At 41.9% G+C, this 18,081-nt stretch overlaps 2 protein-coding genes across 5 annotated transcripts in view; both read left to right on the top strand.

Annotated features, from left to right (window-relative positions):
* The window catches only part of MCOLN3 (mucolipin 3), a 15,793-nt gene extending 941 nt beyond the window's left edge, over nucleotides 1–14,852 (top strand). The window contains exons 1-14 of one of the 3 annotated variants that reach the window (XM_014939487.1): nucleotides 302–411; nucleotides 1,888–2,117; nucleotides 3,907–4,074; nucleotides 4,615–4,768; nucleotides 5,251–5,335; nucleotides 5,417–5,513; nucleotides 6,095–6,194; nucleotides 7,954–8,066; nucleotides 8,147–8,296; nucleotides 10,389–10,490; nucleotides 10,602–10,724; nucleotides 11,275–11,481; nucleotides 11,841–11,970; nucleotides 13,585–14,852. In XM_014939487.1, the coding sequence (XP_014794973.1) occupies nucleotides 1,890–2,117; nucleotides 3,907–4,074; nucleotides 4,615–4,768; nucleotides 5,251–5,335; nucleotides 5,417–5,513; nucleotides 6,095–6,194; nucleotides 7,954–8,066; nucleotides 8,147–8,296; nucleotides 10,389–10,490; nucleotides 10,602–10,724; nucleotides 11,275–11,481; nucleotides 11,841–11,970; nucleotides 13,585–13,604 (1,677 nt within the window). In that variant the 5' untranslated portion in view covers nucleotides 302–411; nucleotides 1,888–1,889 and the 3' untranslated portion in view covers nucleotides 13,605–14,852. Of the gene's footprint in view, nucleotides 1–301; nucleotides 412–1,872; nucleotides 2,118–3,906; nucleotides 4,075–4,614; nucleotides 4,769–5,250; nucleotides 5,336–5,416; nucleotides 5,514–6,094; nucleotides 6,195–7,953; nucleotides 8,067–8,146; nucleotides 8,297–10,388; nucleotides 10,522–10,601; nucleotides 10,725–11,274; nucleotides 11,482–11,840; nucleotides 11,971–13,584 lie in introns of those variants that run through there. The other 2 variants (XM_014939486.1, XR_001411663.1) reach the window with 2 other exon arrangements.
* A 2,644-nt stretch (nucleotides 14,853–17,496) lies between these two features.
* The window catches only part of MCOLN2 (mucolipin 2), a 22,415-nt gene continuing 21,830 nt past the window's right edge, over nucleotides 17,497–18,081 (top strand). Inside the window, exon 1 of one of the 2 annotated variants that reach the window (XM_014938901.1) lies at nucleotides 17,497–17,609. In XM_014938901.1, coding sequence (XP_014794387.1) covers nucleotides 17,560–17,609 — 50 coding nt within the window. In that variant the 5' untranslated portion in view covers nucleotides 17,497–17,559. Of the gene's footprint in view, nucleotides 17,610–17,864; nucleotides 18,074–18,081 lie in introns of those variants that run through there. The other variant, XM_014938900.1, reaches the window with a different exon arrangement.

Below are 18,081 nucleotides of genomic sequence, written 5' to 3'. Positions count from 1 at the left end.
AAGCACGAAGGGTGCTGGGGGGGAGGGTGGGATGCGGGGGTGTGCGCTGCCGCCCTCCACCTTTGGGATTTGGGGTCAATCAGCGCCCGCCGGGGCCGGCGGTGCGGGCGAGGCCGGCGGCGGCTCCCGGGGAACCGGCGGTGCCCCGCGGAGGGGAGGGGAGCGGAGCCCGGCGGCCGACCCCTCCGCCACCCGAGGGGCTGAGCAAGCCCTGCGTGTGTTTGTTGACGGCTCGAAATGGCCCGGAGAGAGGCTGCAGCGGGCAGGGACCGCGGGGACCGGCTGCTGCAGCCGCTGCCTGCCGTGAGACCCGCGGGTGCGGAGCCCCCGCTGCCTCCGCGCAGGCTGGTGAGAGCCCGCTGCCTGCCTGCCCTGCTCGGCTGGACCAGCTTCTCAAGCCGATGCCGTGAGGTCAAGTTTTTTATTTGGCTGGTTTTGTTTTGTGGGTTTTTTGAGGGTTTTGGGGTTTTTTTTTTTTTGGTTTTGCGGGGTTTTTTGTTTTTGTTTTGTTTTGTTTTTTTTTTAAATCAAGCACAAACATTGCCGGGAATCTTGCAGTCTCAGAGCAGGGCTTAACTCAGAAATGATTGATCGGCTGTAAGAAAGATGAGTGGAAACTGTGGCATACTGTATCTCATAGGACAACGGAGACCTGATAAAACAGGAGCCGAATTTTTCTTTAAGTGTATTTACGGGCCTATTCTTAGCGTTAAGCTGCTGATTCAAAACTTTCCTTGCCCTCTCTGAAAGCTGGGGAAATTGAAGGTCTGGCACGGTATCTGAAAACAAACTTGTATTCTGGTGGGTGTAATCGCAGCTTGAGGAGAGTGGAAGTGATCTATTCATTTTTTTTAAAATTAATCTTGTTGATGATTTTTTTTGTTTAAGTTATGTAAGAAATTTTTCTTATGCAAATTAAAAATAACGTGTCTAATATGGAACATCTTTAAATTTGTTCTCAACCTAGGCTGTCTCCTCTGTTCTTAATGTCAACAATCTTTTATCTGAAATAAGTATTCCTGGGTACCTCTTAAGTACTTTAGAAAGCATTTATGAAATGTTTGGAAGTCAATAAAGTTAGTAACAGATTAACATCTCAATATGTTGAACACTACAGAGAGTAACGTCTCAGACTGTGTTTATAGGGTTCTCTTCTAATCTTTCCCCTCATACTCATCTGAAGTGTGAGCCTCCTCAGTTAATCACGATGCTTGAATACAATTACCTTTTGGTCATTTTGTCTGGTTCATGATCACCATTGTTTTGCATTCGGTCTTTTATAGCTGAAGAAATAGATATTATCTTGCTAAATGACAAGTTAATGCACTCAGGTAATGTATCTGAACTGCCATTTGGCATGCTGGGACTGTTTCCAAGAGGCAACGATGCTAATACTAATGTCTAAGAAAAATGCTGTCTGTCTTCAAAATTCCATTTCTGTCAAGGACTGGACAACAGGCTGACATAAGGGGAAAATACTGGCTACAGAACTAGATAAGTTTTCCAGAAGAGTGAATGCTCATGAGAGGCTTTTGATACTCTTCTGGACACAGGAGGAAATGAGTCAGGGTGTCCTGCATACATGATGTTGTTGGCAAGGGAGAGAGGAAAAAGTTTTCAACAAGTAACTCCATAATTCATATCCCACTATGAAATAAATGTCCTGACAGCCTACCCACAAATTTAAGAGCTTGCCCAAACTTTTCTTTGCATTCTGCAGAACATGTGTAATATTATAACAAAGGTCTTAAATTCAGTGTAATGTACGAGTGCCTTTCACAGAAGATAAACATCTTTGGAGTCCAGGTTGGCAGTGCAGACTGATCTGATGCTGCTGTATTCATGCTTGCATGTTTTCCAGCTGACATGGAGTTCTTTTCATTTTAGAAATGGAAAACCCTGAAGTGGCTGTGAGCAGCTGCAGTGCTCATGATGAAGAAAATCTTTGCAGCTACAAACGACACCTGTCAGTATCACAGGAGGGGCTTTTGGAAGACCAGCTTAGAAGGAAGTTAAAATTCTTCTTCATGAACCCATGTGAGAAATTCTGGGCCCGGGGCAGGAAACCTTGGAAACTTGGGATTCAGCTACTCAAAATAGCAATGGTTACTATTCAGGTGAGTAATTAGGGAAGCAGGGATTCTTCTTAGCCCACGGGAATTCAAACAAGCAGTGCAGGTGACAAATGCTGTTCTTGTGCTGCAGAGACAGGGAGAGGATAGACTGCAAAACTGTCTTAGTTACATATATGTAGCTTGAATCTCAAAGGCATAATTTCCTCTTAAAACTATTCACCGACAGCTTTCCTAAGAGCAGAGATTAAATGAACCATGTTTAAGGGCTATACTTTACTTTTTCTTCACTGGTTTTTGTGGGGTTGTTTTTTGTTTCCCTTCCCCCCCAAAGGAAGGCATCCTTACACATCTGCCCCCCGCAATACCTTCTTCCCTCTGAGTGTGTTTGTGTTGAAGGGAAGGAAGAGTCAATGTTGTTTAAATATCACAGAGATAAGAATTGAAATTGGTAGCTTTTTTATGATGTTTGCTTATGCCTTGCATATGGGATACAAACTCTTGCATTGAAAAAAAAACAGAAGTTTTGCTTCGCTCTGCCTCTCGCCCAGCCTTGCACCATAGATTTCGTAAAACACATTTGTCTTGTGCCTAAAATGCAACTGTTTGTCTCAAAGTTCTCTGCTTAAGGAGGAAGAAGGTCTTTCATAAAATCTTTCTAACACCTCAGATGATGATCCTTCAGAGTTGCCAGCACATGATTTACATTTATGGTAGTGTCACTGCTGTAACAATACAACTACAGAGAATGTTTTCCACGGTTTCATGAACAATGTGACAAACTGCAGGAATAATAACTCTTTTGCAATACATCTGGCAGTATGTTTTTGTCCCTTACCACTTTAATTTGAAATGTATCCTCATCCTCTGAATGTCTTATGTCCCATTTTGCAATTAAAAATAAAATGTGATGGTGGAAAAACCTAACTAAGAAAGAAACTAATGCTGATTTAGCCTTTTCAGAGAAAACCTGCCAGTAGGTAATTCAATCTTAGCCGTGTTGATTTGCTGGTGTATTCCTGTGTGCCAAGCACGCTGAGCTTGCCCACAGAGCATTTTGGTATCGCTGTAACTGAGTTGCCCTTATCAAAACCTACATAGCCAGTCTGGATCATTGGCCATAAAACTAATCTGTAGACTGCTGATTCAGACTTATCTCTGATGAGTTCCTTCACAATACTCCCGACACCACTAGATGTGAAACAATAGTCGCTCAAGAGAATTGCGAGCTCCTACAAACAATACATCACATTCTTCTAGAAACCTTTTCCAGCCTGGGTAGTAGCGAGCAGGGGTTTATGCTAACTTTTCATGAAGAATTGCAATATTTTTTTTTTTAACAGCTTCAGAGGTTATCCTGTTACAAGCACAGTTTTGATCAGTTATTCTCAAAGCACCTTTCACCCAAACCTGTGGGAGAGATGTTTGTTTTTCTAAGTTGTTCTCAATTTGACTTTTCTGCACTGGAGTAAGGACTTCAAAGTGGGGTCTGGTTAAGTCCTGTCCTGCCTTTTTGGCTGAGGTACGCCAATATTCCCCAAGACAAGTCGTGTTCATGTTGGGCTGAACTAACAAAGCACGCGTAACAGCATACGGATCACTTGAATTTGAGATGGTATCCTTTTCTTTGTAAAAATATGAGTCCTTGGCCAAGATCCTGGTAAACGTGTTAAAGGGACATTCTTGAATCCCATTGTTTCCTGAAGTTAAACTTTCTTTTGACCAGCTGTGAAATGGAGCAACCTGGAGGTGCCGTATCTACCAGGACAGGATTTGCATGTTAATCCAGAAGCCAACTTTGTTTTTGAACAGGAAATATAAATGTCTTTTTCAGCTGGTGGTTTTTGGATTGAGCAATCAAATGGTGGTTGCCTTCAAAGAGGAGAACACTGTTGCATTCAAACACCTCTTCTTGAAAGGGTACATGGACAGAATGGATGACACCTATGCTGTGTACACACAGACAGATGTCTATGACCAGATATTCTTTGCAATTAACCAGGTAAGGATTGTCGCTGCGATGTATACAATACACATGCTCTTTACCTGGGTACCTTTTCTTCTTCTGCCTTCCCCAATGGTGTCTGAAATTGAACTTCTGTGTCAGTTGCTTAAGACTAGAATATTGTCTTGTTCAGGTTTTCTGTCATTGCCAGAGCATTGTACTTGTGGCAACATCCTTAAAGCTAATCAGTATACTAATTCTGCACTAAAATGCAGGCCTTGGATATGAGCCAGAGTGCTCTGCAAATAAGAAATTAGGCTTTCTAGTAAGGATTGTAAAAAGAAAAAAAAATAATAAGCAAAAAGATATTTAGATCCAAATCCTGCACTTATTGTTTTTGTCAAATACCTTAAAGTATTTGAGGACTCAGCTGTTGTGTGGTATAGGTTTCCAAGTTCTTTAGTTGACCACTTAAATAAAAAAAAAGAGGTGGGTTATGGTGGAGATCCAAACATTTACGGTTTGTGGTGTTTTTTCTCAGAGACTAACAGTTTTGGTGCTATCTAAGTTTGTTTGTCTGTTTGTTCTAAACTTTAGTACTTACAACTGCCCAACATTTCTGTTGGAAACCATGCTTATGAGAAGAGGGGAGCAGAAGAGACAGCTCTGGCCGTGTGTCAGCAGTTCTATAAGCGAGGAACCATCTCTCCTGGAAATGACACCTTTGATATAGACCCAGAGATTGTCACTGGTAACGAACCTTATCTATTGTATCAGTTCTTTGGGAGGAGGGACCCTAAATTTATGATGAATTATTATTAACATCCAATATTGTATAGTCCTATCAAATGATCTATACTGGGCCTACCCCCAGCCAAAACTGGCAAGAAAACTATTGTGTAACTAGCCTCTAGCCCTTGCCTCCAAGATAACAGTCCTTTGTGTCTACTGCCACAAAACAAGTGATAAGCTGTTAGCACTGATGACTGCCTAACACAAGTATTTCAGGCTAATTTCAGGAGCCTTCCCTATGAATTCATGGTGAATAACTTGGCTGGTTCAGGGAGGCCAACGTATTTATCAGCTAACTTCCCCAATGACTCCTGACTTAGGCGTGCTATCTTGCCTGGTGTAGCCAACAGCTCTTTCCAGCCTCAGGAGTGGGAAAGGCAGATTACCCTTAAAGGGCGTGATAACCCATGAGATGTTGTTGTGAGTGCTTATCCATTGCAGACTGCTTGTACATCGAGCCAATGACGCTGTTAGACAACACAACAGTGGGAAAGCACAATTTGAATTTGACTCTGGATTTCCACAGGTGAGGAGGAGTCAGCATCTTCTGTATTGGGGTATTTTGGGCATGTTCCCTGTTAAAAACTAACACAAAGCTCTCTTGCAGGCTGGTGACGGTGCAGCTCATGTTCAATCTGAAGGCAATCAACCTCCAGACCGTTCGTCACCATGAGCTCCCTGACTGTTACGATTTCACTCTGACTGTATGTGGAAACCTTCCACGTGTCTTTCTGCTCAAAGCAAGAAATCGTTCTTGCTGGTTTACCATGCACCATTGACTGGTCCTCAGTGGTGACTGGATTGGTCTGTCATGTCTTAGTGTACCCTGTAAATAACAGCCAGTTGTAACTGTGGGAGGTTAAGCTTTGAGTGCTCATGATCTGTTCCTGAAGCACCTGCGTGGCTAATGGCTTTTTGTGCTCTAATCCATCTGAAGTATAACAAAAGCATGAACCTCTTCTCTTTAGAGAGCTGGTTCTAGGAAAGGTTGTTGTCAGATCATAGAGGAATAAGGCTGTAGTTTAAAAGAATTTCAGCTAGTAGCTAGTTGATCAAGCAATGTGTGGCAAGTACATGGTTCACTAGATTCGTCTTTCACTTTGACAGCATTTATTTGCATAAACTGAAATTACCTTAAGCTTAAACAAGTTTTTTAACTTCTCCACTAGGGTAATTATTCTGAATCATTATGCAAGCTTAGCAATGTTGTGCTACATATGTAATGGTTTAAGCATGGTTTTTTTTTTGTTTTGGTTTTTTTTTTTTTGTTTGTTTGTTAATGCAGATAGTATTTGATAATAAAGCACATAGTGGAAGAATTAAAATAAGTCTAGACAACGACATCGCAATCAGGGAATGTAAAGACTGGCATGTTTCTGGATCAAGTAAGTGATACAAATATGTTCAAATTTTCATGCTACACTTTTGCCACAGTAGCACAATGTTTTTCTTTTTTAAAATATGAGGCTCTATTGACATACATTCTGTAGTGGTGTGCTGGTTGTTCTTCAACCTCTGATCTGAAATCCTGGGAAACCAGCCACACTACTCCTTTCCTGAGCAGTTCTCAAACCTTGCAACATTGATACTGTCAAACCAAAATTTTTCCACACCTCACTTTGCATCTTTCTAGCTTTGGCTACTGAACTCGTGCTGCTCGTTGCTTGAGGGAGGGCTGTGAACTCTTCTTCTAGCACCAAGCAACAAAAGGACACATGATAGCGGTGGAAAGTTGAAACTGATTCACTCTTATTTCAGGACTTAGCACCAGGAAAGATAAGGAAGCACTGTTGCTAAGGCTTGCTGGAGTGGAATGGCTAGAAACACTTGCTGCCACTTAAATGTTGTTTGGCATGTATTTGGGTGTAACTGAGATGCACAGTAAGGTTAAATAATCTATTTTAAATAGTTACTCACAAGAAGACCCTTTGTTGGAAGCTATTGAGTCTGGTTAAAACATTCTCAGGTCTTTTTTTATTTTGATTTGTTTGTTTTGGGTTTTTTTTAATATCCAGATTGGAATTAATTTTGGGAATTTAATGAAATGCATTGCAGAATACAAAACACACCGCTTATGCAAATGCATATTCCACTAAACACACTTTATCAAGTAGCTTTGCTAGCTGCTGTGTTGTAAGTGCTCACCAGATGGCACGCAACCTCTAACAGATTGCTAGTGCAGCAGTACGAGAAGGTTTTGATACCAGGCTTCTGTAACAATCCACATCTGCAAAACCAACTGAAATGGTGACAGCACATGTTAGTAGCTTTGGTATAAGCAAGAAGTAGGTGGGCTTTTTCCGAGTAGCACAGTTTGTGAAGTCAACTAGAACTCCAGTATGCCATTTTGGAGAATTTCTGCATCTTCTTGCAAATTTAGCATAGATTTGTTTAAATTTTTTCTCTCAAACAATCACTCTTTTAGCATTAAAAATCTAATCCTTACACTGTCTCATCTAGTTTCAGCTGTATGACAAGTATAAAGAACAAAAAGAGGTCTAGTGGTAGGTTTGGTGCAAAATTTGATCTTAGTTGAGCAAGATGGTGAATTTTAGTAGCATGTCTAGCTCATGTCTAGCTCAATGTTGGTCTTGGCTAGCTGAGCAGCAGTGCAAATTGTCTGCACCATTCTAGGAGAGAAAACTTGATAGTCAAATACTGATCTGTAAGAGAAAATACAAACTGTAAAGTTTAGCTGAGCAGCAGTGCAAATTGTCTGCACCATTCTAGGAGAGAAAACTTGATAGTCAAATACTGATCTGTAAGAGAAAACACAAACTGTAAAGTTCCTGTTTTTTTTTTTTTTTTTTTTTTTGACAAGTTCTGTCACTCCAAAGGCCTTGTAAAATGGACAACTCCCACCCCTAATTCTATGGGGCTGTAAGAAGCAGGCAGGCTTGGGTATATTTTTGATGTGGTAGTATCAACCTTCCTAAATTAACTGAAATGGTATCTGTAGTGCAGATGCACTTGTGTCTCTCGTGAAAATATGTCAGATAAACTTTTGTGGGAAAAATGCTAAGATTTTTCTTAATTCAGTTATATAAACATAGTTAACATCAAACTTGATTCTTACTTCAATACCCGAGATGGTCAATAAGATGAAATGCATCTGATTACAAATGTATATTTTTGTTCTTGCAGTACAGAAGAACACTCATTACATGATGATCTTTGATGCTTTTGTTATATTGACTTGTCTGGCCTCATTGATCCTTTGCACACGATCAGTGGTTAAAGGAATTCGGCTCCAAAGGGTAGGTATAACTCTTTCCTTGAAAAGTCTTCGTGTCCTGTGTCAGTCTGATTAACTTTTTTCTTTGCTTCTTTCCCCTAGGAATTTGTAAGCTTTTTCCTCTATTATTATAAGAAAGAAGTATCTTTCAGTGATCAAATGGAATTTGTCAATGGATGGTACATCCTGATTATGGTTAGTGATGTCTTAACTATTGTTGGATCAACTCTAAAGATGGAGATACAAGCCAAGGTAAGCTTTGCACACTGTCAGGTGAATGCAAAACTGATTGCTTCTTACCCAGCTGGGTTTAAATCTCTCCAAGGACTTTAGGCTTGATATATTTGATTCTGAGTGGCATGAAATTTTCAAACTCTATCTTCTCCTCTGGAATTGCAACTGAGATGTGTTGTTTCCATTTGTGAGACTTAAAAACTCCACATATTGCTAGATATTGTAATTTGAATTATCTTTGCGCCTTTCTGACTTCAAGGGATAATATTAACTTAATCTCTGAAAGTTTAAGACTGTTGACTTCCTCTATTCCCCATTTAGGACCACTTATATTTGCTTATTTGATGGAGTTTTTAAAATTTAGCATTTAGCTTTCTGTTCCCCATTTAACAAGTGTTTAACCAGCACAGAGGCTCTCTCCTTAGGCGTTGCTTTGCTGCTTTCCCAGCTCTGGTTTCCAGCATTTACATAAGTCACCCACAGTCAGGTTCTAGGCCTTCAATTTCTAAAAGAAACTTGATGTAGAAAAAAAAATCTTTTTAAAACATAGTATGTGCAGGCAGGATTAGGGAAGAAAAATTATTACAATATGCTGTCCTGAAATACTCTAATACTCAGATAATTTTGTTCTTCACTAAGTCTGTAGCAGACTTCAAAGTGTGACGTTGCAACACAACAGACTTTGGACAGTAGTGATGAAAGGATGGGTCTGAAATCCGTCTGGTGACAGCTTGACGATCATAAACACCCTTTACAAATTGTCCTATCTTACCTTAGGAACTATAAACTCAGGAGTAGAAAGAAGCTATAAGGAAGTTGGCTAAGATAAGAGACAACTCTGTCCCGCTTTGGGGGAAGCGAAGACCAGAACAGATTGGAGTAAGATCTTGCATTTGGGATTCCAATATTTTATATATAAAATTAGATCTATTTATATATATTCCTTTTCTAAGAGTGTTTTACTAAACCTCTTCCATACAGGTACATTTCACTGCATTTTCCAAGCCTTGTGGAGCATAAAGGCCAGGCTGGATGGGGCTTTGAGCAACCTGCTCTAGTGGGAGGTGTCCCTGCCCATGGCAGGGGGGTTGGAGCTAGGTGATCTTTAAGGCCCCTTCCAACTCTAACCATTCTATGATAATAGCAAGATCTTTTTTCCATGTCACTGTGTGAAAGTTAATAGCTGAATAATGAGTTCACATTAAAGTAGCCTAAATATTTTTTTTTTGTCTAGCTGTAAATGAATTATGCTAGTATAAAAGACTACCCAACTCTTAGAGGAATCAAACCAGAAAACAGTGAAAACTGCTTATTCAAGTAAGCTATCATGATCCATTTGAGGTTAGAGCTGTATTCAGGGAACAGGGTATACGCTAACTTGGATGAAAACAGGCCAGTATGTACGGGTGAAAAAGAAAAACAGTGAAGTGCCATAAAATATAAATGAAGTTCTGGTTAGAATTAATTAGAAGCTAATCAGTCTTCTCCTTGATAACTTTCTACACCTCACAGTTCCTGGCTACCTAATACGATCCTCCTTAGTATTTATCTGAGCTCTGCATGACGAGTCATGCTATTTTTGAAAAACTGCTTTGCTGGTGTACTGGCAGAATCTTTTTTGCCCTGTGGTTCTAAAATCACGTCTACAGAGTCCGTTGGGATGCAGTGGAGACGTTGCCAAGCTGCTCTGGGGAATCTGTCGATGCAGATTCCAGAAGCAGTTGCTGCAGGTCTGGAAGCAGCATAAAAATGTTTGCAGTGCCACTCTGCAGGTCATGGGCAGACGGGTACAGAGGGGGTGTCTCTCTCTGCACCTGGGCCCCCTTGGCCCTGCAAATGAAGCTTGTCTTGCCAGAATCTGTTTTACACACAGCCATATGTAAAGGCAGGTGAAATGAGTTACACTTGAAAGTGCCCTTGCTCTTTGGTAGGACTTCTGCTCTTTAATGCATGTTTCCCCAAACTACTTTTTAACAGGAGAGATTGCCAAGGAAAACAATGTTTCTTAGCAGATCTTTGTAGTAATGAGAGTTGCAATGTAGAACCTGTCAATTGTTATAATACTTGATTTTTTTTTTTCTTTCTTTTTTTTTTTTTCTTCTTTTTTTAGAGCCTGACAAGTTATGACGTCTGTAGCATACTCCTAGGAACATCCACTATGCTTGTGTGGCTTGGAGTCATTCGCTACCTAGGTTTCTTTCAGAAGTATAATGTAAGGAACTCCTGGGATCTTCGTGCTGTTGGTATTTATTCTGTTTGTTGCTATTAGGGGACTGGAAGAAATGCCTGGTCGAATTCTAACTGTTTGCATTGCTTTGTGCAGCTTCTCATCCTAACACTGCGAGCAGCATTACCCAACGTAATGAGGTTCTGCTGTTGTGCTGCTATGATCTACCTGGGCTATTGTTTCTGTGGATGGATTGTACTGGGACCATACCATGTGAAGGTAATATACTTAACATGAAAAAAGGCAGCTTGCATAACTGAATGGATTCCAAACAAATGAGAGATTACTACTGTTGTCTTCTAAGTTTCCATGTCAAGGCTTCCCTTAATATAAAAATAGTGCATCTTCAACATGATGCTGCTCTGTTTGAGGAGTCTGGCTTTCATGACTCAATCAGACTTTCCTCAAGTTATGAAAGCTCTGAGTCAGAAGCGGAAGCTGCCATGACTCCCCATCACATGCTGGGATTCTGAGAAATAATTTTCATCTTGCAGAACACCAGTATCAGACTAAAGCTTTCGATACTTTATCCTTATCCCTTTTAAAAGTGAAACTGGCTTATCTGAATTGAGTATGTATGTTTACCGGAGGTAACAAACTTTGCTCATTCCTCAAATGTTTTACTCTTTGCACCTTGTCCTACCATGGGCATATACAAAGAGATCCGAGGCAGCCAGTCATCAGCTGTGTATCTTCTTTGTGTTATGTACAGTCTTTGGATCCAAAAAAAGCATCGATGGATGTCCTTGTCTTCTTCCCTCCTCTCTAGTTTCGCTCTCTGAACGTGGTTTCTGAATGCCTTTTTTCACTGATCAATGGAGATGACATGTTTGCCACTTTTGCAAAAATGCAGCAGAAAAGTTACTTGGTTTGGTTATTCAGTAGGATCTACCTCTACTCCTTCATCAGTCTGTTCATCTATATGGTGCTGAGTCTCTTCATTGCACTCATTACTGATACGTATGAAACTGTCAAGGTAAGCATGGACTCTTCATTTGGAATAAGAGTGCAAGATCGGTGCTATCATGACTCTCATCTCCTTAGTATTTTGACTTGCAGTACATACTGATTTAAAGAATAAATACAATTGCTACTTTTGAGGGTGCGGAGTGATGATGAGAGGTTTTGAATCCCTCCTACTTCAGTTTTCTTACAAGCCTATCTGATTTCCTGCTGCGATGGAAGCTAAATATCTACTAAAAAGCAGTAATTTTATATTTGGTTCTGTGAATCTTCTAATTTCAGATGAACAATGTCTGAAAAGTGGTCTGGGGAGGATTTGGGTTATGGTATGCTTTAGCCTTGTTAGAGGTTTAACTAAATATCAATTTTTAGCACTACCAGCAAGACGGCTTTCCAGAGACAGAACTTCACAGATTTATATCACAGTGCAAAGACTCACCAAACTCTGGCAGGTACAGGTTAGAAGAGGAAAGTTCGGCATCTCTCTTCTGTTGCTGTAATGGTATGTACCTATTTTAAAATTATAAACTCACCCACCTCCACCCTGCAATAATCCCAAACTATTTCTAGTGCTGTAGAACAGAGCACTTTGGCGAAATGTCTGCAGTGAACAAACTCCTTAGGAGAGGTGAGGGAACTTTTAAATTAAGAATCATTTAGCACATGAAAAATAGCACAGAAAGTTAGATAATATATGCAGTAACTTGGTAACTGTGTATGCCTAATGTGCAAGCAGTAACATTTCCTGTAGTCACACAGGCAGGACTTACAGAACTCATTCAGTGTCTTCTTACCTACTTCCTAATGATACCTTCTACAATAAGGTGTCCTGACTTAAATGGTAGCAGGCCTGAAATTTAGGGAGAAAATCGGCTTGCCAAGGTTTTAAGACAGCATGCAGTTTAAGGTAGTATCACAGCACTTCAAAAAGCATTGCCTAACTTCCACTGGGGAGAGCTTAATGCTCCAGTTACTTTAAGTTTTGTTTCTTCAGGAATACTGATTGCAGGATACGTGGTTTATATTTAACCTGGCTGGCAGCACTGCTGGAGTCTTGCTTGCTGAAGGGTCCCTTGGTGCAGGAGCCTTAAAATATTTGCAGCTTGATTAAAAAGATCAAAGGCGTTTGCAGCTCCTTGGTATGGGGCTTTTCTGGTGTACTACATTGTTAAATGCCAGACAGAATATGGTTATGAAGGGGAGCAGATGGGGACATGTTTCTGAGCAGGGAGAGAGCAGAGCCCTCCGTGAGCCAGCCCAGGGCAGAGAGCCGCTGTGCTGACCCAGTGCCTTACTGGAGATGGAAACATGGGATGAAGCAGAGCAGGGCATCTTGCTCCTGGGTAAAGGGCACAGAAACGTTAATATTTCCTTTTCTGCACACACCTCTCAGTTTAACCAGGCAAGAAACCCAACACAAGGTGGGACAGGGTGGGAATGCAATACTTTTCCCACTGACTGTAAGACGGGGGATCAGGACTCCAGAAGACAATTTGAAAAGGAAAACTTGGTTACTCTCAAGCAACTTGTTCTTTGGGAGTACTGGGCAGCCAGCAGCACCCTGGACTTGAATGGAGCTGTAGGCATTTAATGCCTTGTTTCAGAGCATTTTTTTCTATATGGATTACCTACACTTCACTGATTTTAGCCTGGTGCCAAATGTCTTGATCGGCATCCATGCCTCATATCATGCATGTTAATGTTACAAACTGTTGGTTTTTTTTAATCTGGAAATCGTGTGTTTCTTTCTCTAGAAGGCAGAACGGGCTGACTTTGCAGTTGCCTGTAAATGCAACACATTGCTCCATTAGCGCTGTACTGTGGCCTTCTGGTTTTACTTTGAAACAAATCATCTGTAGGAATAATTAAATATCTCAAGCAGGATGTTGTATTATCAGTTCTGTGGCTTCCTCTTCTTAAATAGTCCTACAGGACACACAAGGCTTCTCTTAATTCTTTCACATGTTCAAAATGTTCTATGGTGGTTCATAGCAGTTTATCAGTGTATGTCAAATTAGTAATTAAATAGTTCAGATGCATTTCTAAGGCTCCTTGTACAATGGAAGCACGACTTTGATGCATGCACCTGACAACTTTTTCCCCCTCTCCTGTACAGGTTGTAGTGAACATATTTAATGGATTGCAGGAGTGTATCATGGAGGCTTTAAAGCAGCACACATTGCAAGAACGGGAGAGTGGAGCTGGTGGAAAACATCATACCTAAAGCCTGAACTTGTTTTTCTCAAAAAACATTGTAAGCCTGTGGCAGAAACTTCTGATAAACTTACAGTCTTTCTGATTAGGCACTCTCACTGCTAGTTCAGGGGTTTTGGTCTTTTATTAGCTGTGTTCTATTTGTTTCCTCAGTTAAATTGCGTAGAATGCAAAGGGCATTAAAAAGCTGTCTGTGTTCAGAGACTTGGCTAGATTATGCAAGTAGACTAGAAATGCAGTAACTTTCAACTATACGTAGAAATAGTGCTGGACAACTGCAACTTTGAGCACAAACCTAGCCCTCAGTACTGCAGCCGTTATCTAGCTGTGGCTGATCTGTCACTGAATGAATGAAAACTCGCTTTAGGGCCCTCGGCATTTTTTATTTATCTGCACTCATAGTAAAAATAAACTAAAACTTTGAAATTTGGTGTAATTTAGTTCTGGAGACATTACAGTGAATTGCTGCACAAGTCATTCAAATATGGCTGAGAGCATAAACTAAATATTTTTATTAACATAAGTACCACTTGATGTAAGTGGCAGTCTCTTCTCAGAGAGGCCAGGGATACACTAGGCCAGAATGGAAGTTTGAGCAGTGAGTTGAGTGGAGAAATGTAGATGTTCTCCTCTATCCAGTGTTGGGTAGGATCAGATACAGTCTTTAGCTTCACAGTGTGCTGACCTTATGTTTTTAAAGTCAGATAAAAGCACTTTCAAAATATCTATTTTTTTATTTGAAATCATCCTCTGGTACACAAGTCTGTAAAACTAAAGTCTAAATGAAGTTAAACACACTGAAGAAAATGTCTCTGAGAGTTCCATGCTTTAGAAACTGTATGTTTCCTACCAAGCTAAAAATCTGGTACTGTCAGTGGCTGTCTGAAACATTAGATCTTATAAAACTTCAGTTTTGACAACTTAGTTTATATACTTTGTTGATTGTGATACCACGTGATAGACGCCTTATTTTCTATAGTCTGTTGAATCTGGGAGCAGAACAGGTAACCAAAGGGAAGCATATTTTAGATAACTTGCATTTGTGAGCAATATTCCTGTAGCTGTATGTGACAATGTATAATGCTGTGCACAGAGGTGGAGGACACTAAACATGTTCTGTCTGAATGTTTACACATTGTAAATGAGCTACAATAAACACTTCCAGCTGCAGTAAATATTGAGTGTGTCACTATTCATCTTAAGAGTAAATATATTGCCAGGATAATACAGAAGCTTTTTTTAATAGCAACATTATAAAACTTTCTGGCAATTTCTGGCATGAAACAGTGTGTGGAGTGTGTGAACTTGCATTTCCTGTAGTCAAGGTGGTTCCTGTGGACCCTGGTGAGGACCTGTTCCCAGCTGATCCCGTTTAGCAGCATTTCAGAATTTGCCATAGAAACAAATAAGCAAGTATTAAACCTTACACTAATAATGCTCCTGTACATTACATGATTACATGATCTTCAAAAACACACAATATACAATGTGCACATCACATGTATAAAATAGTTTGTGCAGCTACACAAAACAGCTACAGAATACTTTGTTTGCCAATACATTTATAAGGCAAGTAGTAGTCTGGTTCCATTTAGAAACAGGGCACAGCATATGCTTCATCACTGTTAACTTATGAAATTGGCAACAAATTTCAACAAAATTTAACAGAGCTCTAAAATATCAAATTGTTACAAAGTTTTATAGAAGGAGGGAGTAATTATGTTAACAGAAGCCTACAGTATGAGCATAAGACATGGAAAGCTACAATGGGTGACCCCAAAGCAGGAAAAGACACTGTATATAGATTCTTTCAATTCCTAATAGGAGAAACCTTCCACTGAAGACTGGTTTCTGTTGCCTGAAGGGCAAACTTCACTGTGAAGCTTGTTTTGCAGTGAAATCCCCGTTAGAGTCTTTAAGTAATGCTTAAATGCTTGCGCTACAGCCAAAAAGTCAATCAGCTGAGATGCAGAAACTCTGTGGAGAACCATGCTCTGTTACTTTTGCTGGAGACTACACAGCTTTTAATTTAGCATTGCTAGCAGTTGTGTGGTTTGGGGAGGAAAGAGCTGATGAAAGGCAACTTGCCTTCAAATAGTAATGGCTGGGGTCACAGCATGAAGCTAGAGGGGAACGCTATCTAAAAGTAGAAGGAGGTGTAAAGCAAAAGCTAGGATGGGGTGGAAGAAAAGAAGGGACAACTGCTTATGAAATTACCAGAGCAGCAATTGCATGTCTCTGGCCATGGGTGCAGGCTGTTACATAGGGAAAAGAAGAACAGTACCCTGAAAGGTTACTGGCTTACACCAGCTGAAAATGTCCAGTTCTGACTGGAAAAATAAATGCTGCTTGTATTACATATCTGATATTTATATATATATCATTTTTCAAGGAAACCAGACACTCAAATGTGTATTGTTGTCCTTGGTAGTGCTGCTGGCAATCCAAGTACTTGCTGTCCAGACTTCTGACCTGCTGGATCTTTGGTGCTCGGGATCTTCATCTGCCTATTTGGCTCACCTGAGAAAAGCCAATCCATTCTGTGTTTTCTAGACAACTGGCTGCATTTGAGACAAAGTGTAGCTCTGTCATGAGATCTGTGGCTGTCGCTGTTGCGTGTGTGGTGGGGCTTTTAAATCTTATTTCATGTCAATACATGATGCGCTGGTTATGGCCTTGCAGAGCCAAGAAGTGTGACAATGATCTAATTCTAAAAAAAACCCCTCAAGTCTTCAACAGTATAAGTGATCTCAACGTTAGCAGTGCTAGTAATGCATGTAAAGCTGCATCCTGGAGCCACTGTTATCTTTATGTTGATATAATCAAGCAAGCACAGATAGAAATGTAAAATGCAGATGGGGAGAGCAAAGAAGCAGATAAAGCATCAGATAAACTCATTATGCTTAAAAAATGCCATCCTAAGGAAAACAGGGCTTTCAGTGCTGTCCAGTAAGGTGTGGAGGGGCAAGAGAATTGCTTTGTTCTGATTTTCACTGGGCTCTGGAAAGAGTTGCCTAAAATATAGTCAGTATTTCCTCATGAAATTAAGTTGCAGGGTGCTAAACTTCTCTAACAGCTGTTTTCATACCAAGGCTCATTTCAATGCCAATGTTTTGCATATGCCCAGGTGGTGAGAACTTCTTGTTTTCAGCAGAGCTGAGATCTCTTAACAGAATGAAGCTACACCAAGGGGAAGAGAGAGGTGGGGACCACGCTTGTATCTAAGTACTAGTTTCCATGTTGGATGGAAGCATATTCTCAAGGGAAGGTAAACAGTGTGCATGCAAAAGAGGGAGGAATCAAACCCAGATACATTAGGGTGGTGAGGCACTGGAACAGGTTGCCTGGAGAAGCTGTGGATGCCCCATCCCTGGAGGTGTTCAAGGCCAGGCTGGATGGGGCTTTGAGCAACCTGCTCTAGTGGGAGGTGTCCCTGCCCATGGCAGGGGGGCTGGAGCTTCATGGTCTTTAAGGTCCCTTCCAACTCTAATGGTTCTATGATTCTATGATAATACCTTCCCAATAAAAAAGATGTAAAGGCATAATTTCTCTCTGCCATATGGGGGGAAAAACAGACGCTGCTGCAAAAGACCAAACCTGTGATTGCATCTGTCGGGAGCATCTTCCCGTTGGAGGCTGTAGCTAATACCAGATGCTTCTGCAAAAGCCTTAGGAAATCTTTCATGCATGAGCTGACATAACACCCTCGCAGCTAATTTTGAGTAAGTGCACATAGATGTTTCTCTGGAGTTTTGTTTCCTCTTTTCCCTTAGACAGCGTGACTGTAACCAAAGGCAGCATCGCCCGAGAGCCTTACGCAAGAGTCCTGCCCTGCCCATCCCCGCCGTGCGGGCAGGTAGAGCTCACCGTTGCGGCGATGAAGCCTCTTACAAGCCCGCACTGCGTTTGTGAACGCCTCAGCGTGGGGTAAGCACATGGAACCGCGTCCTCTGAGGAGCCTTTTCGGCTCGAACCCCCGGGCCCCGTGGTACCCGCTCCCACCCGCGGTCTCCCCTGCGCGCCGCCCCCTCGCCCTCCGCAGCCACCACCCGCCCGCCTCGGCGGAGAGAGAGCACCGGCGCCTCTGCTCCGGGGCAGACCGGCGGAGCCGCCGCAGCTCCCTCTCCCGCCGCCGCGGGGCACGTGGCCGCCGGGACGCCCTCCTCCGCCCGGGCCCCCATAAAGGCGGCGGGGCCGGCGGGACGGGACGGGACGCGGGGCTGCGCGACCCGGGGCACTCGGGGCGCCGAGCCGGCTCCCTCCCGTCCACCGCCGCCGGGGGCTGCCGGAGCCCCGCGCCTCCCTTCCCGGGCAGCGGCCGAGCCCCCCTGGGTTCTCCCCATGGAGATCTCCCTCAAGTACCTGCCCGGCGGACGGGCCGCCGCCACCGGGTGAGCGG

This window comes from Calidris pugnax, unplaced genomic scaffold, assembly GCF_001431845.1.
Source record: "Calidris pugnax isolate Ruff unplaced genomic scaffold, ASM143184v1 scaffold18, whole genome shotgun sequence".
Lineage (NCBI taxonomy): Eukaryota > Metazoa > Chordata > Aves > Charadriiformes > Scolopacidae > Calidris > Calidris pugnax.
The sequence above is the reverse complement of the archived record's forward strand: the minus strand, read 5'-3'. Positions and strand labels throughout refer to the sequence as shown.